Source organism: Salvia hispanica, chromosome 2, assembly GCF_029641045.1.
Source record: "Salvia hispanica isolate PSC_SH4W2 chromosome 2, Shi_PSC_v1, whole genome shotgun sequence".
In the NCBI taxonomy this organism is placed as follows: domain Eukaryota; kingdom Viridiplantae; phylum Streptophyta; class Magnoliopsida; order Lamiales; family Lamiaceae; genus Salvia; species Salvia hispanica.
Window position 1 is genome coordinate 18483663 of NC_142693.1, and position 24264 is coordinate 18507926.

The window sequence follows — 24264 nt, forward strand, 5'->3', positions numbered from 1 at the left end:
TGACAATTTCTAATTTTAGGAAATAGACCAAAAAATAAAGAATCTCTATTTTTAGGAAACTTAGGCAGTATAATCAGAATACGAATTTGGTCCAAAACATTCACTTTTTTGACAAATAGGTCCATAACAAATACTCCCTCCGTCCCACATAATTTGACCCAGTATTCCATTTTGGGTCATCCCACATAATTTGTCTCATTTCACTTTTATCATTTTTGGTTGTGGCCTCATATTCCACTAACTCATTCCTACTCACATTTTATTATAAAACTAATACTTTAAAAATAGAACTCACATCCCACCAACATTTTCAACTCACTTTCCATTAGATTATTTAATACTCATGCCGGGTCAAAGTGTCCCAAATTATATGGGACGGAGGGAGTAAAATTCTTGTCAAAGTAGTCTTTTTTTAACGGTTCCATCAAAAAACTAACGGTCATGTCACTGTGCAATTAGCGGTGACCGTTAGTTTTTTTATGGAATCGTAAAAAAAAGGACTACTTCGTCGACATTTTCACTTGTTATGGACATGTTTTTCAAAAAGTGAATGTTTTGGATCAAATTCGTATTTTGGTAATATGTTTAGGACCAAAACTAACCTTTACTTTTTTAAAAATATTGGTATCAATTTCTTATAGTAACCTTTTGATAGATAGTTTGTTGCCATTAGGAAGAAGAGAAGAGAGATGGATGCAACAAAAGGGAGACTAGAATTCAGAAAATTAATCTTATTGAATGTATTGAAAGATACAAGAGTTTGAGTATCCTATTATACAGACATACACAATGCATGAAACAAAGGAGAGGAAGAGAGAAGCTTGCTGTAGCAGAAACATAACAAACTACCAATGCTAACGATCGTGATGGAGAGAGCTCGTGAGCTAAGACGAGCTGAGATTATGAGTTTCAATAAAGTCATCGGCCATCAAGCACGGTGAGAGTGAGCTCGTTATTGGAGTAGCCATTATGGTTCGTTGACTCATTCTGCTCCGCGAACACTGGCTGCTTGGGTAGTGGCAGCTCCACAATTTCACCACTCAGCATCGACAGAACGGTTTGAATCGCAGGTCTGTTGTTCGGTGATTCTTGGACGCACAGCAGCCCTATCTGAATGCATCGAACCATATCTTCCTCCGTCTCCCTACTTGCGATGCTTTCCTCCACGAAACTCAAACCGTTACCCTCATTCCACATTTTCCATGCCTGAAATTCAAACATAACTTATTTAATTTATCAGGATTAGTTTCAAACTATTATAAAAAATTTGACAAGTGCTTACACATCCTATGAGACTCAAGGAAAATTCATCATTGAAATAGTGTGTGTTCTTTTTCCCTTTTATAATCTCCAGAATCAGCACTCCGAAGCTGTATACATCAGATTTTTCAGAAAATCTGCCTCCCATTCCGTATTCTGGCGCCATGTATCCGCTGTTAAATTCTCTTACTATGTTAGCAAAACTTACGCGTTTATTCCAAGGATGATGTATAAATGATGAATATCAACTTACTATGTTCCCACGACTCTTGCAGTGCTTCCATGGTCTTCATTGCCTCCGAATATTCTTGCCATCCCAAAATCCGAGATTTTTGGATTCCAGTCTTGGTCTAACAGAACATTACTTGGTTTCAAGTCTCTGTGTATAATCCTTAGTCTTGAGTCTCTGTGGAGGTAAAGTATGCCTCGCCCAATGCCCTCGATAATGCTGTAACGCATATTCCAATCTAACAACTTCTTTGTTGGATTTGTAGGACCTGTTCAAACCATAAATGTATGAAAACTTTGATGTGGAACATGTTTTTAGATGCGTATGAAGATCGTTGAACTGACCAAAGAGACAAGCGTCCAAGCTTTTGTTTGGCATGTATTCATATATCAGAATCTTCTCTTCTTTCTCAACACAACCTCCTAACAGTTTCACAAGATTCCTGTGTTGGAGTTTTGAAATCACAATAACTTCATTCATGAATTCATGCATTCCTTGTCCAGACTCTGCTGATAATCTCTTTACAGCGATTTCTTTCCCGTTTGACAGAATTCCCTACCAAAATGCACATATCTGATCTTGCCATTCAATGAGTTCAAATACGCAGAATTGAATACATCAAACTGTAAATCATACTACCTTGTAAACAGGACCGAAACCACCCCTTCCAAGAAGATTATCTTCATTGAACTGGTCAGTTGCTTTAGCAAGCATCTCGAAAGTGAACTTTGGTAACTCACCGATATTAACTTCCTTTGTCTCATTTCTAAGTACGATTGCAGTTGAATCCGTAGTAAACATTTGGCCTGCTTCCACAATACTCGTATCTTTCACTTTGTCGCCTGATTGACAAACAACGATATCAGTTCAAGAGTACTTATTATGTCTAAGTAATAAAAGGTTAATTGGCTAATCACCTTTCCTCTTTACCATCAGCCACCAAGCAATGAAGATCATGATAGATATACAAACAAAACCCACAGTTACCGGAATTATGATGAAAAGCTTTCTTTCCTTGTGGCCACCTGTATAAACAAAGTGATCATTTCAATTCTGTCAACCTTCACTAGCTTGCAAGAGAAATAACTAGTAAATTTTGTGAAGGATGTTACCGAATTCAGAAGCAGAGAGACGAACGTAGAGATCAACACCAACACTGCCAAACTCCTGAGTGTCAATCAAGGTATCACTCCAAAACATACAACCAATGTAACTATCATAAGCATAAGCGATGCAGGAGCAGTTCCCCAGACATCTGGTTCGACACTCGTCTTGAACCCCAGCAGGCAAGGGCTGAGCAAAGTCCGGAACCTTCATATACCGCAGCCTCTCAAACTCATCATCTCCACATTGCAACTGGTTCCTCCTCCTGCAACCATTAGTCCAATTTCCTCTCCCCCATTCTTCCTCATTTACAGGCTCAAAACCTCTCAAACAACTACAAATAGGCGAATGCATTACATTACAGCTACCAAACGCCCCACACTTGCCATAAACATCGCATTCATTTTCCGGAGCAGACCACCCCACCTCCCATCTCTTCGCCACGCCATTCCACACTTTCCGAATCACGCTTCCAGTAGAATTCACGCTGGCTGTTTTGTACACATTCTCCTGCGGCTTCGTGTAGAAGAAATTCCCTGCGCTGTCGTTCTTCACTTGAGTGAAGCCGTCCAAGTAGGCGTAGAACATCTCCTTGATCCCGAGAAAGATGAGGCCGTTCCACGGCCCGCTCCTCCAGTGTGGCCTTCCCTCGTCCCAGCTGGCAAGCTGTGGGATGCTGAATGCATCCAGGCCGGCGGTGAACCTCCCTAGCTCGGGATCAGAGGCGTTTTTCCACGCCGACAGCGCCACCATCTTCCCTGTATTGACGTTCTGGCTCAGCGTCATGCCTGGCACAATCACGTCCGTAGGATCTGAGAACGACTCCCATAACACGTCTCCCGTTGCCTCTTCCCGCAAGACGAGATTGCCGATGTCGAGGAGTTGGACGGTTGAGTTCATGACAGGAGAGGTGGTGGTGCGATTGGTGGACCAAACGGTTTTATTAGTACTCCCCTCCAAGACGACGAGATTGCCGTCTCGAGAGAGAGTAACGGCGCCGGAAGAATCAGTGAGGGGTGTGTCTCTGTTGGCGACCCAAATCACAGTTTCTTGGGAGAAGGCGAAGAAGATGCCTAAGTAGCGGTTGGTTGTGTTTGGAGGTGTGAAGAATCCTAATTTGTATATCTGTTTTTGGGATGTGATGGTTTGTGGATCTTTGATCACTACTCCGGTTGAAATAGTGTCTTTTTCTATGCCCAAACATGAAACACTTTGGATGATTATAAGAAGAAGAATTGATTTATGAATCAAGAGCTGGTTGATTCTGGTTGCCATGTTTCAAGACTGGATTTGTGATTTTGGTGGCTGCTAGTGAAGTGGCTTTATAGTTGGATGGAATAGAACGTAAATTTTGATCTTATTGACTGTTTTGAAAAGTATTGAAATTGATGTATTAAGTGCTCACCAAAGGGGAGACTTTGAAAATTGATTAGAAGACTTGGACTTTGAGCCTTCCATTCAAGTTCTGCCAGAAAATTATACTCCAGTGTTTGCTATAGCATTTTTTCTCCATATTGCGGGCCCGCAAGTTGGCGGTAACAATTCAGCTCGGTCGGAGAGAATGACATGTAGTTACGTTAGTCTACTAGCTCTAATATTTGAATATTTCCATATTATTGAATCAGAGATTTATGTACTCCCTCATTTATAGTCTCAACATAAGTGAACGTGCAAAAACATTGATTTACTAACCAAACCTAGCTGAAATGTGCTTCTAATGAATCTATATAAATCTTCTCCTTTTCATCTTTTATGTATGTGTGGGGTGGATGTGCAAAATATCTATTGACTTATCCACAACAAAAAAGGAAGTTAGTTAGCCAAGTTAGTTAGTTAGTGAGTTAGTTGAGAAGGTGTAACATTAATGAGCTGTATTAATCTGTTATTCAATTTCCTTTAAATAGCAATTGTATCACATCTTATCTCTCTTAGATCAAGAAGGTCAAGTTAGCTCACTAGTATCATCGACCGTAAACCACTGAGAGAGTTACATTATTCAAGGAGCCACTACTCTCACTCTGCTGAGAAGAACTTGTACCTGTATCCGTGCGGCTCGACTTATAAGAAAATGCCGACTGCTTTGGTTTAGGAAGCTCTATGATTTCACTTCTTAGCATCGACAGTACAGCCGAAATAAATGGCCTGTCCTCAGGAAGTTCTTGAACGCACAATAGTCCGATATGTATGCACCGCATCACCTCTGTCTGGCAACTTGAACTCAATATTCTTGGATCTATCAAAGGTGTGACGATCTCTTTTTTCCACGCTGTCCAAATCTAAAGTTTCAAGTCAAGTAAAAACAACAATTTATCAAGAAAAATGGATAGCTACAGCAGATACAAATCGTAAATGTTCTTGATGTCATCTCGAAAGAGAGGTCAGTTATAGTTGACATACATGTCCGAGAAGGTTCAAAGAGCCTTCCTGAGGATAGAAGCTTGTGTTCCTTCTCCCAGTGGCAATCTCCAGCATCAAAACTCCGAAGCTAAACGTGTCTGATTTTTCTGAAAATCTTCCTTTCATTGCATATTCAGGAGGCATATATCCACTGCAAGAAAATGACAATCTTCAAGTTGAGTAACCTAATTTAGGTAAAATTTCACACAACCGAGGAATAGACTTACTATGTCCCTACAACTCTCACTGTGCTCACATGATCTTGCTTGGCCTCGTATATTCTGGCCATGCCAAAGTCTGAAATCTTCGGATTCCAATCATTATCCAACAATATGTTGCTTGGCTTGAGGTCTCGATGGATTATCCTCAATCTAGAATCTCTATGGAGATAGAGAAGGCCTCGACAAATACCTTCAATAATATTGAAACGCTTTCTCCAGTCTAAGACCTCTTGCGATTGATCTAAGCAGAAGGGAAAGCTTAGTGCTCGATATCAAATTTAATTTGAATAACATTGTTTCACCAAAATAAACTGTATTCAAATTTTAACTGACCAAATAGGAAAAAATCCAAGCTTTTATTAGGCATGTATTCATACACCAACATCTTCTCCCTATCCTCTGCACAGCAGCCAAGTAATCTAACAAGATTCCTGTGCTGGAGTTTCGAAATGAGCTTCACTTCATTCATAAATTCTTGCAACCCTTGTCCCGATGCATTTGAGAGCCTCTTAACTGCAATTTCTCTCCCACTAGGCAAAATCCCCTAAAGTTTTGCAGAACTTTCATCCGTTATATTCAACAAGCACGACACAGATAAGATCAGTTGCACGAATAAGCACGAGACACATTTCAGTACCTTGTAGACAGGACCGAAACCACCCTTCCCTAGCTTGTTAGCTTCAGAGAAATTATCGGTCGCATTCGCCAGTTCCTCATATTTAAACAACGGTATGTCTTCAAGATTAACCCGACTCGTTGCATCTTGAGTAGTATTGCCATATTCAATGGCTTCTCCATTGCCTAAATCATGCACAACTAACTCAAAGCCTGTATACATACATTTACTAACTCAAGCGATTACTTATACGAACATTACCTCTGCGTTTAGCAATCCATTTCCAAGCAAAACATGAGCAAACACACAAAACAACAAAGCTAAGGATTGGCAAAACTATAAAGATCTTCTTAAACCCTTTCTTGTGACCTGCTACAAGGATCAAGAACATAAAACCTAATCAATCAGCAAAAACTCAAAATTCCCAATTCTAATAAACTGAATCACACACAATCAGTAAAATCATCGAATTCTCAACAAGGAGAAGAAAATACCCAACTCGGAATCGGAAAGAGAGAGGCGGAGGTAAATATCAGAGCCCAAGCTGGAGCCCGTCTGAACGTCGATTAAGGGCACGCTCCACATCAAACACCCAAATCCCGAATCAAATCCATACGCCAAACACGAGCAATTCCCCAAACACACACCTTCACACTCGTCTTCCGAAACAGACGATCGGGAAGTGTAGTTGGAAATCTTAATCGAATCGAGCTTCTTAAACCCATCGCCAATCGTCGCGTTGCCGCAATTCAAAGCGACCTTCCTCGCGCATCCGCCGCTCCAGTTCCCTGACTCCCAATCCCTAGCATTCTGCGGGGTGAATCCGGGCAAGCAACTGCAAACTGGTGCAGCTTGCGGGTCGCAGCTCCCGAATTCCCCACACTCGCCGTTACTTCCGCAGGAATTGGTTGAGGTGTTGTTACTGCCGCCTTGTGCTCGACAGAATGCCGCACAGAGACACAAGTGGATGGTGGCGGTGATCAGAATGTGAGATGGTATTCTCATTAGAATTGTGATGTTATTTTACTTGTAAGATTTTGCAGCATTGTTTGATGGAATTGGTTTGGAAACGATTGAAGAAGGATTTCATGTTGATGGAAAGCATAACAAGTTGACACCTTCGTCGTAATTCATCTAAGCAATGATGTGAATGCAGCCATTGTATTTGACGGTGGGTCCCTGCTTTCATCATGACTCTGGTCGACTTTAATAAGAAATAAAATATGGAGTATTAATATGGAAAGTTCATAATTTAATTAGGAGATCGTTAAAATATGACATTTATTTTGAGACAAGAAGAGCCTCAAATTTAATTTTTTTTAATTTAAAAAATTACTTTATTCGTTCACTAATTCATCTTATTTTGTCATTTTCGTCCACTCAATAATAAAGGTTTCTTTTGTTTTTTTACTACTTTTGATAATGTAGCCACATTCTACGAACTTCATTTCATCAATATTTCACAAACTTGGCTTTACACCGGTAGATGGAGAGAGTGAGTAGATAAAATGAAGCTCATTTACACCGTCACACGGTGTGTTTTAAAAACCGGTTTGGATCGGCCAGTCAGACCGGTCCGACCGTAAATCGGTGCTCATGCCGGTTCGGTTCACCATATTAGGCCGCCGAAAGGTTGAGCCGTTTTGAACTGGCTGGTTCGACCGGAAACCAAGAACCGATTGAACCGGGTTTTTATGCCGGTTCGGTTCACCATATTAGGCCACCGAGAGGTTGAGCCGTTTTGAACCGGCTGGTTCGACCGGAAACCAAGAACCGATTGAACCGGGTTTTTTGACATTTTCAGATTTTTTTCAAAATTTTGTGTCCAATTGGATTTGAACCATAGACCTCATGTATATAAGTCCAACACCATTACCACTCCACCACTTCAATTGTTGTGATATAACAATAACTTTCAATGAATAAATTTTCATTCATTCTATGATTAACTATTATTTTTATAAATTGATTAATTCATTATAATTAATTATAAATAAAATATGTTAATTAAATTTGTTATTTAATAAATTTTAATAGTAATTTATTACACTAAATTTTAATATTGTCATATATATTTAATTAAATTTAAGTTTTAATTATATTTATCTTCAATTAAGTTTAATAATATTTTATTTTTCACTAAATTATATAAAAATATATATGAATTTGATAAATTTGATATATTTGATATATTTATAAAATATATATTTTAATTATATAAGCTATAGTAAAACGGTTCGACCGATGGTTGAACCGATCCGACCAATTGAACTGTAAACCAGTAGCTTCATCGGTTCGCTTGCCGGTCCGGTTTTTAAAACATTGACTCACACGCCATCAAACGAGCACTCACTCTAGTGGAAGGAAGCGTGGGTCTTGCACTTTACCTCCGCCGCACTATGTTGATATTGGTATGCGTTGAATGCTCTCAAATTCTTTCCCAACATATATCCTCTTAATTATGACACACGTTGAGTCTCTTACCTAATATTCCCCCAAAGGTCAAACCTCCATAACTTTCCAGGAACTCATATTTGTTTATCTCTAACTCTACAAAGATTATTATTTGCATATAATTTTTGAGTACGAAGTTATTTTTACAATATAATCCAGCAGGCCATCATCATAAATATGCTTTCAAAGTTCAAACTTGAAATTAGGAATAATAGAGTTGTCGTTTGTACAGTTATAACTAGAGTTATTAGTTTCAATGAGCTTCTAATATATAAATCTTCACCTTTTCCTTTATGTATGTGTGGATGTGCAAAATATCTATAACAAAGCACTTGCTTACCCAGTAACCACAACATAAATACAAGTAGCTGAAAGAAGTTAGTTAGGAAAAGAAGGTAGTTAGTTGTTGAGATGATGTAACATTACTGAGCTGTATTAATTGGTTATATTTCCTTCAAATAGCAAGTGTACACATCTTTTACATTCAAGCAATGGGTACACTTCCATATCTTATCTTTCTCTTAGCTCAATAAGTTCAAGCCATTCCCGACTGATTCTTGATGGCCGTTTTCCCATCACCGGCGATCCTAAACTCTCCGGTAACTCAGTACCAGCGAACGCCTAATTCACTAACCTAAACCCCGACCTCAAAATCCATTTACAACAAATCCAAACAGATGTATATAGTCGACAAGCATCATCGACCGTTAACCACTGAGATAGTTACATTGTTCAAGGAGCCACTACTCTTACTCTGCTGAGAAGAACTTGTACCTGTATCCGTGCGGCTCGAGTTGTAAGAAAACGCCGATTGCTTTGGTTCAGGAAGCTCTATGGTTTCACTGCTTAGCATTGACAGTACAGCCGAAATGAATGGCCTGTCTTCAGGAAGTTCTTGGACACACAATAATCCGATATGTATGCACCGCATCACCCCAGTCCGGTAACTTGAACTCAATATTCTTGGATCTATCAAAGCCGTGACGATGTCTTTATTCCATGCTGTCCAAATCTATAGTTTCAATATCACATCAGTTGACCATTTTGAAGCACCTTATGCATCATATATGGTTCAAGTCGAGTAAAAACAACAATTTATAGAGAAAAATAGATAGCAACAGCAGATACAGAACGGAATCGTTAAATAGAGGTCATTTATAGCTGACATACATGTCCGAGGAGGTTCAAAGAGCCTTCTTGGGGATAGAAGCTTGTGTTCCTTCTCCCGGTAGCAATCTCCAGCATCAGAACTCCAAAGCTAAACGTGTCTGATTTTTCCGAAAATCTCCCTTTCATTGCATACTCAGGAGCCATATATCCGCTGCAAGAAAATGACATTAGCAGGGCTTCTTCAAGTTGACTTGCATTGAGTAACATAACTAAGGAAAATTTACACCACTGAGGAATATACTTACTATGTTCCTACCACTCTTACTGTGCTGACATGATCTTGCTTGGCCTCATATATTCTGGCCATGCCAAAGTCTGAAATCTTCGGGTTCCAATCATTATCCAACAATATGTTGCTTGGCTTGAGGTCTCGATGGATTATCCTCAATCTAGAATCTCTATGGAGATAAAGAAGGCCTCGACAAATACCTTCAATAATATTGAAACGCTTCCTCCAATCTAGGACCTCTTGCAATTGATCTAAGCAGAATTTAAAGAAGAAAGTATACTGGTCGATATCAAAACGAATTAGAATAACATCATAAACTGCAATCAAATTTTAAAACAGAATAGACCCTGAACTGACCAAATAGGAAAAAATCCAAGCTTTTATTAGGCATGTATTCATATACCAACATCTTCTCTCTATCCTCTGCACAGCAGCCAAGTAATCTAACAAGATTCCTGTGTTGGAGTTTAGAAATGAGCTTCACTTCATTCATAAACTCTTGCATCCCTTGTCCCGATGCAGTTGAAAGCCTCTTAACTGCAATTTCTCTTCCATTAGCCAAAACTCCCTACAGTTTTGCACAGCCATTATATTCGATGATAAATAGTTAAGATCAATTACATGAATAAGCACGAGACGAGACACATTTTAGTACCTTGTAGACAGGACCAAAACCACCCTTCCCTAGCCTGTTAGCTTCAGAGAAACTATTGGTCGCATTAGCCAGTTCCTCAAATTTAAACAACGGTACGTCTTCAAGATTAACTCGACTCAATGCATCTTGAGCAGAGGTATCATTGCGCGACACCCTCCCATTTCCATGTTCAATGGCTTCTCCATTGCCTAATTCACACACAACTAACTCAAAGCTTGTATACATTTACTAAGTCTAGATATTACATTTACGAACAATACCTCGATGCTTAGCAATCCATTTCCAACCAAAACATGAGCAAACACACAAAACAACAAAGCCAAGGATTGGCAAAACTATAAAGATCTTCTTAAACCCTTTCTTGTGACCTGCTACAGAGAAAAAGAACATAAGACCTAATCTATTAGCAGTAACTCTAAATTCCCAATTCTAATAAACTGAATCAAACACAATCAATAAAATCATCAAATTCCTAACAAAGAGAAGAAATTACCAAACTCAGAATCAGCAAGTGAGAGGCGGATGTAAAGATCAGAGGCCAAGCTGGAGCCCACCTGAACGTCGATTAACGGCACAGTCCACAGCAAACAACCTAGCCCTGAATCAAACCCATACGCCATACACGAACACTCCCCCAAACACACACCTTCACACTCGTCTTCCGAAACAGACGATCGGGAAGTGTAGTTGGAAATCTTAATCGAATCGAGCTTCTTAAACCCATCGCCAATCGTCGCGTTGCCGCAATTCAAAGCGACCTTCCTCGCGCATCCGCCGCTCCAGTTCCCTGACTCCCAATCCCTAGCATTCTGCGGGGTGAATCCGGGCAAGCAACTGCAAACTGGTGCAGCTTGCGGGTCGCAGCTCCCGAATTCCCCACACTCGCCGTTACTTCCGCAGGAATTGGTTGAGGTGTTGTTACTGCCGCCTTGTGCTCGACAGAATGCCCCACAGAGAGACAAGTGGATGATGGCGGTGATCAGAATGCAAGAGGGTATTATCATTAGCGCCGGTGGAGAGGGAGAAATAGATACCTTTGTAATGCTACTTTACCTGTAAAACTTTTGCTGCATTTTTTGATTGGATAGATTTGGATATTGTACAAGGATTTCATCATGATGAAAACTGAAAAGCGAATCAAGTTGACAGCATTTTCGGTCTAAGTAATGAGAATGCAGCCATTGTTGCAGTTTTCGGTGGGTCCACTTTTTTTCTATTCTACACTGGTCTCTTATTTTTTAATTAAATAAAAATAATTATAATAAAATAAAAACAAAAATAAAAATGAGAAAGAATCCATTGGAAAACGACGGACAGTACAGTAACGAGCATCTGCAGCGGTGCTCGCCTGTGCCGCTGTCCGTCCATGCCGCAGGACAGAGCTCGTCCGTCCGCGCCAACGGTACGGCGCTGCTCTTAGCTAAGAGCACGTCCGCGCCGCTGAGCAACCCTTGGCAAATTCGTTTATTTATTTTATTTTTAAAAAAAATTCATAAATATTTCAAAATAAAACCAAAAAAATATTTTTGGATTCCCAAAAAATAGAGCCGTTTATGGACGTTTTTTTTGGATTTTTATGATTTTTTTTTTAATCCCAAAATCATCTATAAATAACACACATTCATCATCTACTTTTTACATCAAATTATCTCTCATTCGTACTTTTTCATACTAAATCATCTACATCTTCCTCTCTCACTCAAACTCTCTCTAAAAAATTCAAAAATGGATTTCACCAATCTCATTGCGGAAGCGGAGCGCGAAGAACAAGAATATTATGAACAATATCGTGCCGCCTATGAAGCCTATGTCGCCGCCAATACCCCCGCCCCTCCTCCTCAACCAACTAGAGCAAAACGTCGCTACATCCCTCGTGATCGAGAGGTAGCCCATGAAAGGCTCGTTGCCGACTATTTTTTCCGACCAGCCGCGGTATCCAGAAAATAACTTTCGGCGCTGTTTTCACATGTCAAAACGGTTGTTTATGCGTATTGTCAACACATTGTCCACCCGCGTTGAATACTTTCAAGAAGGTGCAGACGCAACCGGTCGGCAAAGTCTCACGGCGTTGCAAAAGTGTACTTGTGCCATCCGACAACTTGCTACTGGGTAAACGGCTGACCTCTACGACGAGTATTTGCATGTCGGTGAGTCAACTGGAATCCTATGCCTCAAGAATTTTTGCGACAGCGTTCGTTCTGCTTTCAGCTAGGAATTCCTTCGGGCACCCGCCACCGACGATTGTCAACGGTTGCTTCGTCTTCACGAAACAGTCCACGGTTTTCCCGGTATGTTAGGCAGCATTGTCTGCATGCATTGGAAGTGGAAGAATTGCCCGACTGCTTGGAGGGGGCAACACTTAAGCGGCCACAAAGGTGGCGGCCCAATGCTTATCCTTGAAGCGGTCGCCGACTACCGCCTATGGATTTGGCATGCATATTTCGGTGTTGTCTGATCCAACAACGACTTGAACGTGTTATATTCTTCACCACTCTTCGATGATGTTTTGAATGGTGTAGCACCAGCGATCGACTTCACCGTCAACGGAAATGCATACCACATGGGTTACTATCTCGTCGATGGTATGTACCCAAGGTGGTCGACTTTCGTGAAGTCGTTCAGCAATCCACAAGAGCCGAGATGGATTCTTTTTGCGCAGCGTCAAGAGTCTGCTCGGAAAGACGTCGAAAGAGCTTTTGGGGTCCTTTAAGGCCGATTCAACATTGTGAAGTCTCCTTCTCGGCTTTGGTACGTTAAGAATATCGCCGACATCATGTACACGTGCATTATCTTGCACAACATGATTATAGCTGACGAAGGACCGAGGGCGGCTAACTTTTACGACGAGGATGAAGCCGGAAGCTCAACCGCGAGGTCTCCCCCACGCCGAGGTGTGCATACGACGGTGAACGAGAGGATCGAAAGAAGACACACAATGCACGATACAAGAGCCCACACTGAGCTACAAAAAGATCTAATCAATCACATTTGGGCGAAATTCGGCAACGAGTAGTGGGTCTTTTTAATTTTATGAATTTTAATTATGTAATTTTTAATTTTTAGGATTGTAATTATGTAATTTTTAATTTTTAGGATTTTAATTATGTAATTTTTAATTATTATATAATTTGTATTATTATTCCGGGTATATTTAATGCATTTTAATATTGTGGAAATATTTTTATTTAAATTGAATAATAGAATGGTGGGACCCTTGAGCTTGTCCTTAGCTAAGAGCACGAATGTGGGTGTTGTGCTCTTAGCTAAGGATAAGGAGTAAAAGTGGGTCCGAATCCATTTCCGTGCTCTTAGCTAAGAGCACGGATGGAGATGCTCTAAGAAACAAAATATAAAGGTTATTATTTGCGGTAGGCCATCATCATTCATCAGTAATAGGAGTATAATTTGGTCAATGTATGATTGAAGATGCTTTCAAAATTAGAGCCACTTATGAGTACAATTATTATTATTATAATTACAACTCATTTGTCATTTACAATGTCCTAATTTCTATGCATTTTTATAATATTGAATATGATGATTTTGTACAATTCTAATGAAATTTTCTACTAGAGTAGAGTACGTAGTACTTCCTCCGTCTCATAAAAATTGAGTCGTATTTCTTTTTAATCCGTTCCAATAAAGTTGAGTCATTTTCTTTTTGAAGTAAAGACAAAACATTTAATCATTCTTTTTTTATTCCATCATTTACTTTACTCTCTCTTATCTTTCCTACTTTTTTTCATCTCTCCTATTTATTTAATATAAATTCTTAACCTTCGTGCCCAAAAGTTTTATCTCAACTTTTATGAGACGGAGGGAGTATAAAATTGACGAGGGCCTACTGAGTCTTCAAGTGGGAGAGTTGGTAAGTGTAAACTATTTAACAAAAAATTAATTTTGATGATTAGTTATGATATCATGATGACGTGATCCGTTGTTGTTAATATCGTCGTGTAAAATATTTTGTTGGATGGTTCTGATCATTCAAAATTGTTACTAGAAGATATGTGTATCAAGATTTAAAATTCTGTATCCATATATACTGTTGTCACAATTAATAATTCCAATGGTGTGTCTAATTATGTGATGTTATACAATAAAATAACCAAATTATATAGACAATATTAGTATGTTATTAAGTGTATATTTATGATGAGTGATGATAGTTCAATACTACTCCCTATTTAATGTGAAACGGTAAAGAACATAAGTCTACACATGTGTTCAAGATAGTGACTAATCTAATCTAATCAAATCAAAATTTGTTGGATTCAGTCTCGACTCATGACTCATGAAAGTGTCTAATTTATTAGATTTTGGAGTTTTCTAATTAAATTAAGTACTCCGTATTTGTTTTTACTACAAAGTCCACATAAGTCTACATCTCATGTGACCACCACATAAGTCCTTTTCTTGACCTTTTTTGCTGAAAAATCTAATCAACATTTGTTAGGTTAAGTTGTTAAAAACGAGTCCACGTGTCTTTTGAAATTGTACATGGACTTCTAGCATTTTATGCTACAAATTAAGTTTCATTTGAAAGATAAGAGGCGAATTCAGAATTTTTTTTCCCTATTTATTTAAGTTTTCAGTTAGAGATTCAAAATTAACATACACATTTTTTAATACTATTTGATTTCGTATAGAAGAAAAAATCTGAAGAGATTTCGCAAATCAAGGAAGAAGTACGAGGTTGCAGGTTTACAATGGTACGATAGTCTGTAGATGCATAGGAACATCTTTCTTCATCCCCTATTAATTGTTCACTTTGATTTTGGCATATATTTTAAGAAATAATCTCTATGTCCGCAAATATGAGTCTTGTTTTTCCATTTTGGTCCGTCCGCAAATAGGAGTTCCGGTTCATAATTATTATAAATGGTAAAGAGGTCTCACATTCCACTAACTCACCCCACTCACATATCATTTAAAACTAATCTATACAAGTGGGATCCATATTCCACTAACTTTCTTCAACCCACTTTTCTTAACATTTCTTAAAACCCGTGCCGGATAGAAATGAGACTCTTATTCGCGGACGGAGGGAGTATAAATGAAAGTGGATTAAAAAGTTAATGGAATATGAATCTCATTTTTAATATTAATTTTATAATAAAATGTGAATGAAATAAGTTAGTGGAATATAATGCCTATTTACCATTATGGTAAAAGTAAAGTGGACAATTAATAGGAACAAACGAAAATGGTAAAAATAGACAATTAATACAGTACGAATGGAATAATAAATTGATGGATTTTATCAATGTTCCGTCCAATGATACAATTCCAGTCTCACCAACTAATACTCACAACATTAGTTAGTTTAATAAATACTCGCAAGTGGATGAGGGGAAAATCGGATGTTTAGAGCATCTCTAATGGGGCGGATGTCCCATAGCCTTCCTGACGAACTTTCCAAAAACACCTTCTGCCACGTCTTAAGGACCTCCCACAGCATTGCCACGTCAAAAGGACTTCCCACAACATAGTGGCGGACATCCCTCGCCCTTCCCGCGCGGACTTCCCGCAGTAAAAAAATTTACAATTTCACCAAATTAAACAATTTACGGAATTAAACAATATACGGAATTAAAATGTCGACACGAATACGGAATTAAACAAAGTGCAAAATAATTTCATTAGATTAAAAAAAAGCGACAACAAAAAAAAAAAAAAAAACTTAATCAAATTACACACATGAACATATCAACGACGACCCCGACGCAACCAAAGCTCTTCAATTAAATCGTCTGGAGTCGAATATGAGTTTGTCGTTGGTGCATGTCGGCATTCACACGCACCCGGTTGGCCCCTTCATGGGGTACCCCATACGTCCACTGGGGGTGGCCACATACTTTATCAATACTGAGATAGTAAATCGCGGATCTCTGTCAATATATAAGATACTAGAATACCATATAAGCGTTCCTGCAGATAATGATGTCAAATCTTCAAAGCAAAATAATATCGCTAATAACAAATTTTGAACAGAATAAGAAATTTCCTATACTTGCGATTGTTACGACGCATAAGCAAATAAACCTTCCATTAAGTCAAAAGATAACCATACCTACGTTTCAGCGCATCACTATAAATAACATAATATCTTGTACCTGTGGAGATAACCAAAATAGGGGACATATTCAACCGATGCTTCCACTCGTTAAAACTCTATTGATATGCTTCACTCCATATAAAAGAAGAATTCTGTCGTACTAACTTCATTATCAATTGAATAATAATTGTAACACCCCGATTTTTTATACCTTTTTATTTGTTCTGGAAAGGACGACGTTTGTGCACCTGGAAAAAAATTTCGCCTTTATTTCTATTGTCGAGAGAAGGATTTACAAATTTGGGCCTATTACTTTTATTCTTTTACAATGTCAAATTATTTTTCTTGAGGAAGCCCATTTATTCTTCTGAGCCCCAATTTAACTTCATTATTTCTGCAGATCAGCCCAATTAATTCCCTAATATTGTCGTGTGTTAGTTTCACAAATCTGTTTCCACAAAACCTGCACACCCTGAAATTATGGAACAGAATTCAGATTATATTTTCCTCAATCACACGATCTCTCTCCTCATTCATTCAATCTCAGATAAAACCGTGCATTCTTCGATGATCTGCAGTTATAGGCGTTACTCTCTACCTCCTGCACGATCAGAATTCCAATATACACCACGTTCCAAACGGCAGATTTACATCCCATTCTATACTCCCTAATCTGCTCCATAGTTTACAAACGGAGAGGAAACACCCGAGTGAAAGGAGAGAGTTATGTGGGTCGAAAATCAGCAGGGATGGATGACGGACTATTGCAGTGAGCAGCAGGCAAAGGCGAGCAACAGCAGTTCGATGTGGCGACCTTCCCTCGAATCAGACCAAGGCGGGTCAGTCAACCCCGAGGGCTGGAATGGCAGCGGCAGCGCTGCGGTGGAGCCGTCGGCGGCGCTGAATCGCCGTAAGAGAAGAAGGGATTTACTCGATTTATGATTTTCGAATTGAGAGAGTCTTGGGGCTTACCGATTAGGAGTTTCAGTGACGAGTTAGAAGAGAGCAGAGAGTGAGGCGTTTCCGGTCCAATCAAGCGACGGAGTCTCACGGCGACGACCAGCGATCTCGGTGCTGTGTTGAGGCAGTGGCGGCGGCGGAAGCGCAGCGGTTGTGTTGCGAGGGTGGCGATGAAGATTGAGAGAGAGAAGATCTGGGCATGACATAACAGTGAGTCGGTGGCTGGAGCACTGCAGCGGACGGAGAGAAAAAAAGAAAGAGAACGGAAGATGACCGATGATCTGGAGCAACAGCGGCTGACCCGGCAGCGACGACGTCAGCAGCACTTTGACAGCAGCGGTGCGGCTGCACCTAGGGCGAGTATAGCAGCGACAGCAGTAGTAGCTGTATCACGATGACGCTGCGGAACTCCGCGATGCTGTTTTTGAGCAGGGACAGAGAGAAGATGAGCAACGGCCGGTCTGTTGGGCGCACGCAGCGGCGACTGCTGTGCTAGGGGACAAGGCTGGACGGAGTGACGATTTGCCGGAGATAACGGCGTGAAACTGTGACAGTAACAACGCTGTCTTCTAGCCGACGGAGGAGCTGCGAACTGAAGGAAGAGAGGCGACGATGTATGATGGTAGGAGAGAAAGAGTATATGAATAGGGGACGTCAGCGGCGGCACGAAGAAGGAGGGACAGGGAGGAGAGATAGGAGATGGCAGATTTGAGATGAGGAGTTGCCGCTCAAATTTTGGGAAAAGAATGGAAAAGTCGATCTCTGTATCCTACTTGTTGGATTGGAGTATTTGAAGTTTTGGGCCAAGGAATAATATTAAGGTTGGACTATTTCTTATTCAATTAAGAAGTTGGCTGTTCTTATTTTTAATTGCTTGGGCCGAGAATTCTAACTTTTGGGCTTGAATTATTATGAGAAGGTTGAAAGCAATGTTCTACGGTCATAGAGAAATCGGATCAAAGGGGTTATCTCCACGAGCAAAGTAAGATCGAAAGGAGAATTTAAATGAGGTGGGCTTTCTTTTTAAATAAGGGCAATGCCCTAAGTATATTTTTACGTGAAAATGAATATTTGTCATGCCATGTTTTGTTTTATCTATGGAACTTATCTGCTGTGGCTTTTGCCATCTATGGATAATCGAATTCGGATCTGACTAGGGAGTGAGTCCCTACTCAGGCTAGTGTACACCAATGGGGATCGTGAGCCGTCTTTTGGGTCGGCCGGTCTAGTGACTTGGAATGTGGCCACATTCCTTGTCATCAATGGATCAGATATGGTAGACATCTATGGGAAAATGACTGCAGTCGAGTTTTACAATGGAAATGATTTTTAGTGTCTTGGGCATTTTCAAAACCCCAAGGTCACTCAATGGTGGCATGATAATTATTCTTTTTATAAAATGTTTTCGGCATGAGTCCACTGAGTGCATCAAGTACTCAGCCCTGCATTTCTTTTTAAAATGTGCAGGTTGAGCTGTGATGAGCGCGGTGGGTGTTGAGCATAAAAGTGAAGAAGATAACAAATAAAAGATCTCGAATATATTATGTCTTCATACATAGTATTATTCTTCTCTCGAATGCTTCCGCTGAATATTGTTTATTTGAGTTGTCAATTGTTGAGATAATATTCTTTTGAGTTGTTGATTGTTGAGATACTTGATTTTATTCGAGCTATTCCCAATTATTTAAGCTTTGGTCGAGTTTCGTTGTTTTTCCCTTTCTTTCCCGCTTCTTTTATCCTCCCCTAGTCACGATTCACCGTGTTTTCTATCCTTAGAAAATGCGGGCGTGACAATAATTGAGAAACATTTCCAGTTGAAAACCAGTTCAATCTTTTGTAGATCCACTTCTATTCTACGACCTGACACCACGTGTCCCAACAATACCACATGTTTTAGCAAAAACTCACATTTACTCAACCTTGCAATAATCTGTTTATCTCGCAGAACTTGTAATACTAACTGCAAGTGATTAACATGCCCATCTGTACTTCATGAATATACTAGTAAGTCAATAGAAATAATCACTAATGGATCCAAGAATAGTTGAGAGAATTTGTTCATCAATGCCATAAATAATTGTAGGTGCAATAGTTAATTAGAAAGGCATAACCAAAACTCATAATGGTCGTACTGAGTTCAAAATAGTGTTTCTGCAATATTCTCTCTAGCTATCTTCAACTGATGATATCTTGATTGAAAATCAGTACTCGAAAACAGTTGCATACCTTGAAATTGATCAAATAAGTCTTCTATTCTCGGCAATAGATATTTATTCTTCACTGTCACTCGATTTGACTTCCAATAGTATATATATTGTCGCAGTGTATCATCTTTCTTCTTCAAAAATAATATTGGTGCTCTCCAAGGTAAAACATTAAGTCATACATATCTCTGACAACTCTTGTAACTGTTTCTTCAACTCTTGAAACTCTAATGAAGACGGTTGATAAATATAAATAAAAATAAAGGCAGTGCTCAATAGAGAAATGTCTCCTGATAAGGTGAAAATCCAGATAAATCTGCACTTCCAATAAATCAAAAACCCGATATAGATAATATAAGAAAACCTGGAGCAATATAATGATTACCGTAAAATATCACTCGATCATGTCTCAATGATTATATTACCATTTCTTTTACTTGGCAAGCTACCTTGGTTCGATGAAAACCAATCTATACCCATAATAATATCAAAACATGTGTATGAACAAGAGAATCAATATCCGCTGGCAGCTCAATTGAATTAACTTGCAACCCATTCTCTAGAAAACCGTATATATTGAAATAATGGCAACTCATAATCAACAAACATAGTTCCTTGATTAAAGACAAGACCTTCTCTGCTTCTTATTACAATACACTTCTTTGCATATATTTCGCATTGAGTTCTCTAGAAAAATCGTCTGAACTGAATACCAGAGGTTGTATCATAGCTTGTGGGACTGTTTCCCACCAAGAGTAAGTATTGCTTCAAAGAAAAGAAACTGTGTAATCAAAGCGCTCATCTGACATACTACTCATCTAATTGAACACATATTCTAAGCTTTTCAACCCTATCTCAGCCTCGACCGGATCAATAGTCTCATAAAGTCAACAATTTCATTTTTCGGTGCTGTTTATTGTTTCTACCTCTTTGACTCATCATTGGTCCATGTACCAAAAATCCCAATATGATGCAACAAGTATATGAAATGCACTCTATAATTAATGGACAATGTAGGGCGGCTAACCCTTCTCTCTTCATTGACACATGTTCATGACAATACAATGCAAATGAAACTTATAACCAAAATGTATCATATGATATACATGAATACTGATAAGGCTCGTTTCATGCATTGGTTTTGGGTTAAAATTATATGCTTTTGGGGGAGATAATGCACAAATTTTGAGCTTAAGTGTGCAGAAATCTGCTGGATCCAGGAGTTTGTGCTAATTGACCCGACAGATGCAAAATAGCTGATTTTGAAGTAAAATACCAGAAGTCGTCGCTCGGACCTAGGAGAATCAGGAAGTTGACGACAGGAGTAGAAATGGAGCAAAAGCGCAGAAAAAGTCATCTACCTGGTCAAGGAGACAGAATGGCAGAATGGAGCTAAAGCGCAGAAAAAGTCATCTACCTGGTCAAGGAGACATAATGGCGTAATGGAGGTGAAGCGCAGAAAAAGTCATCTACCTGGTCAAGGAGACAGAATGGCGTGCTGACATGAAGATCCTCAATTATTGCAAGGGTAAAATGGTCAAATACCGACAAGAAGTTGCCTTAGGGTTGAAGTTAAAGCCACTCTATAAATAGAAGCTTTCCACAATGAAGAGGGAGCGCTTAACGCTATCGTAGTTTAGGTAGGAAGCTCTCATAGGCGCTTAACGCTATCGTAGTTTAGGTAGGAAGCTCTCATAGGCGCTTAATGCCACCGCTCTCTTAGTTTAGTTAGATAGTTTGTTGCTTTCTTAGCTTAGTTCAATGGTTTCATCGGAGGAATTGACGACTTCACCGTTGGATCTCGACTCATTTCCAGTTTTATGAAGCTTTGGTGTTTATTTTCATGTTGATGATGTTTTTACTTATGTTTCTTGGATGCTTTTCGCAATTGGTAGCTTAGATGTTTAGATCCATGTTGTTTACATGATTTCCAGTAGTTTAGAGGTTGAGATTTAGTTGTTCACGTGCTCGATTTCTGAGATCCGATAGTTTAGGTGATGCATGCAAGGTAATCTGTGTTCATTTCGTTTTCTGCTTGACCCAGTAGCGTAGATCTGATAGTTCTAGCTTGAATTTCGTGTTTACGTCTCGTTTTGAAGCATGCTCTGTTTTATTTCGTCAATGGTGTTGAAGCTCTGTTCTATGCTCTGTTTTTACTTGGTTGTTTGGAGAAGATGAAGTAGGAGTTAGTTAGAGAATCAGATCTGCTTTTTGCTTTTGCTTTTTGGTTTTCCAGCTTTTCTGTCAGCCCAACTAGTTTCAGAAAAATGGTCCCCACTTTACTTTTACACTTTGTCTGCCTATTTTAGGAAAGCCTTTAGCTTGGTTAGTAAGTTTCAATTGTTTTCTTTAGTTGCTTTCATGATTTATTAAAATGATGAAAAATATTTTCGTGTTTTATTTTCCTTCCGTACTTCTCCCGGCTCCTAGGTCAAGTAAATAGAGTCCAGTTTAATTCCGCCAGGTCAAGTAGATTAGAGTTTTAACCCACTCAATGAATGTGTGGCAGCAGCCGACCCCTTTTCCGATTGTGTCATAGAAACGATCTCGAGTAGAACCATGGTCCCTGTGGTTCGACCCCGCTCTTGCCTCTTATACTTAGTAATATTTGTTGCATTAGTGGGAAAATTATAAATCTTGTTGAAAGGAGGGACACGTGCACACGACACACGTGCAAAAACCCAACCCTTCAAATACTATGTCCCAGCGGGAGTCTATCACCGCTCTGATACCACCTAAACTGTCGCACCCCAACCCTTATGACTCATGCACTTACTATAAATAAATTCAAAATTTCAAAAGCACACATATAATATAATTTCAAAAACCATTATTTAACAAGTACATATTTCTAAAAACATTCTGAAAGCAGTGGAACCCTCTTGCCACTCTATATACTATACATTAATTTACATGCAAAAATGATGAGGAGGAGAAGGTTGCCAAAATGTGTCAGTCGCCGACCCTTATAATAACCGTAACTCACATCAACCCACGAATCATTGATATCTTATTCCTGAAAAATATTAGTGGTTTATATGAGCCACAACTCAGTGCATATAAATCTTACCTTTAATTCCACATCCCAAAATCAAACATATTCTTTAACCAATATAGATAACAATAACAAACACCAAAAAAATAATTCCATATACATATGCACATGCCACTCTGTTCAGTTTATTATTCTGTGACAGTTCAAGCCTGGTATCTGCCCGAGCAATATGCCAGTATGATTTGACCCGAAGGTCCCACTATGATTTGACCCGTAGGTCCCACTATGAATTGACCCGTAGATCCCAATATGATTTGACCCGAATGTCCCAATATGATTGACCCGAAGGTCCCATTATGTCCACTGTGATTTCAGATCCAGGACAAGACTATCACAGATCCTCTTTAATCCAATGATTCAGTTAATTCCAATGCCATATGCAAAACATCTCTATTGCATAAATTACATATCCATGTATTCAATCAATTAACTCCAATACCATATATAAACATATCTATTATACAAATCACCTATCCACATCATATTCCACCATCAGTATCAAATAACACATAACCATTTTAGTCTCACATCATATAATTCAAATATTCACTCAAATTTAACACATAGCAATCAATCACATAAAATATATAAAATTAAAAGTATGATTTATACACACCTGATCATAACACCACGTAATCTACTATCATCCTTCCTTTGAACTTGAACTTAAAAATTTGCTCGAGCAATCTTCCTTTCTCATCTTTACAAGTCCGTCCCCATAACCCTTTTTCCATTGCACGTCTATACTTTTAAACCGCACAACTAGCCAAATCCTAATGTGATAAGCATGAACACAATTGTCTAATTCATCTGTGTTGTAAATATCTTAAGTGTACACGTAAATATATATGTACACTAAGCATGCAAGGATATATATAAATATATTACTTAGTTCACTCTAACTCATTTTGGAGTCACACGTGTACACATATATTAGGCCATCCGCAACGCTATCTCTTATCCGTCTCTTAACCGTCTCATCTCTTCACTATTCATGGGCTCCACTGTACTTTTCAGCTCATCTCTTAACTAAGAGACAACACCTGCAACCCTCCATCTCTTAACCATCTCTTAACCATCTCTTAACTATTCATTCAATTTCATTTTTTATTTTTAATTCCAACAAATTCAATTAATAAAAAACACACTTCATTATAAATAAAATAAAATTACAATTTAAAATACATAAAAAAATAAAAAAGACATAATTAAAAAACTAGAAATTACAAATTGCACACTTAAACTCAAATAAAAAAAAATGGAGGCAAAGAAGCAGAAGAAGGAGTTCTCTAGTGACGATCATCTAATGGTTGCCAAATTTTGCCCAAATGTGCTCCATTAGATCCTCCTGGAGTTGGGCGTGAGCGGTAGAATCACGTGTCCTTGCCCGAATAGACAACCGCTCTTGCAAAGACGGATGCACTCCCGTTCGAGGCGGACTACTTGCGGTTGAGCTTCCCGGGGTTTCAGGGTCGAACCAATTTCCCGCCTCAGGTCCTTCGTCGACGACAATCATGTTGTGCAAGATTATGCACGTATACATGATGTCGACCATATTCTCTATAAACCACTGTCGAGCCGGGGCTTTGATAATGTTCCATCGAGCTTGGAGAACCCCGAACGCTATCTCCACATCCTTGCGAGCAGACTCT

General features: G+C 39.1%; 3 protein-coding genes across 7 annotated transcripts; all 3 read right to left on the bottom strand.

The window, feature by feature from the left end:
- Positions 1 to 716: 716 nt before the first annotated feature.
- Positions 717 to 4331, bottom strand: LOC125188434 (G-type lectin S-receptor-like serine/threonine-protein kinase At1g11300). The gene is made up of 7 exons (XM_048085287.2): positions 2602 to 4331; positions 2407 to 2514; positions 2129 to 2331; positions 1834 to 2044; positions 1514 to 1757; positions 1283 to 1433; positions 717 to 1206 (listed from the first exon to the last, which is right to left on the bottom strand). Exons 1-7 carry the CDS (start codon positions 3866 to 3868, stop codon positions 919 to 921), a joined length of 2472 nt encoding a protein of 823 aa, XP_047941244.2. The 5' UTR covers positions 3869 to 4331; the 3' UTR covers positions 717 to 918.
- Positions 4332 to 4458: 127 nt separating this feature from the next.
- LOC148931731 (G-type lectin S-receptor-like serine/threonine-protein kinase At1g11330) lies at positions 4459 to 6968 on the bottom strand. Of its 2 annotated transcripts, none has more exons than XM_089063967.1 (7): positions 6322 to 6968; positions 6089 to 6196; positions 5849 to 6012; positions 5545 to 5755; positions 5218 to 5452; positions 4991 to 5141; positions 4459 to 4869 (listed from the first exon to the last, which is right to left on the bottom strand). In XM_089063967.1, the coding sequence occupies exons 1-7, from the start codon at positions 6830 to 6832 to the stop codon at positions 4555 to 4557; spliced, it is 1695 nt and encodes a 564-aa protein (XP_088920093.1). In that variant the 5' UTR covers positions 6833 to 6968; the 3' UTR covers positions 4459 to 4554. The 2 variants fall into 2 exon arrangements, with proteins under 2 accessions (XP_088920093.1, XP_088920092.1); XM_089063966.1 differs by having other exon boundaries at positions 6089 to 6199.
- A 1744-nt stretch (positions 6969 to 8712) lies between these two features.
- On the bottom strand, positions 8713 to 11466 carry LOC125221033 (G-type lectin S-receptor-like serine/threonine-protein kinase At1g11330). Of its 4 annotated transcripts, none has more exons than XM_048123165.2 (7): positions 10829 to 11466; positions 10596 to 10703; positions 10336 to 10538; positions 10038 to 10248; positions 9697 to 9931; positions 9452 to 9602; positions 8713 to 9293 (listed from the first exon to the last, which is right to left on the bottom strand). In XM_048123165.2, the coding sequence occupies exons 1-7, from the start codon at positions 11337 to 11339 to the stop codon at positions 8979 to 8981; spliced, it is 1734 nt and encodes a 577-aa protein (XP_047979122.1). In that variant the 5' UTR covers positions 11340 to 11466; the 3' UTR covers positions 8713 to 8978. The 4 variants fall into 4 exon arrangements, with proteins under 4 accessions (XP_047979122.1, XP_047979115.1, XP_047979129.1 ...); XM_048123158.2 differs by having other exon boundaries at positions 10596 to 10706; XM_048123172.2 differs by having other exon boundaries at positions 10336 to 10523; positions 10596 to 10706; positions 10829 to 11465.
- Positions 11467 to 24264: the final 12798 nt, after the last annotated feature.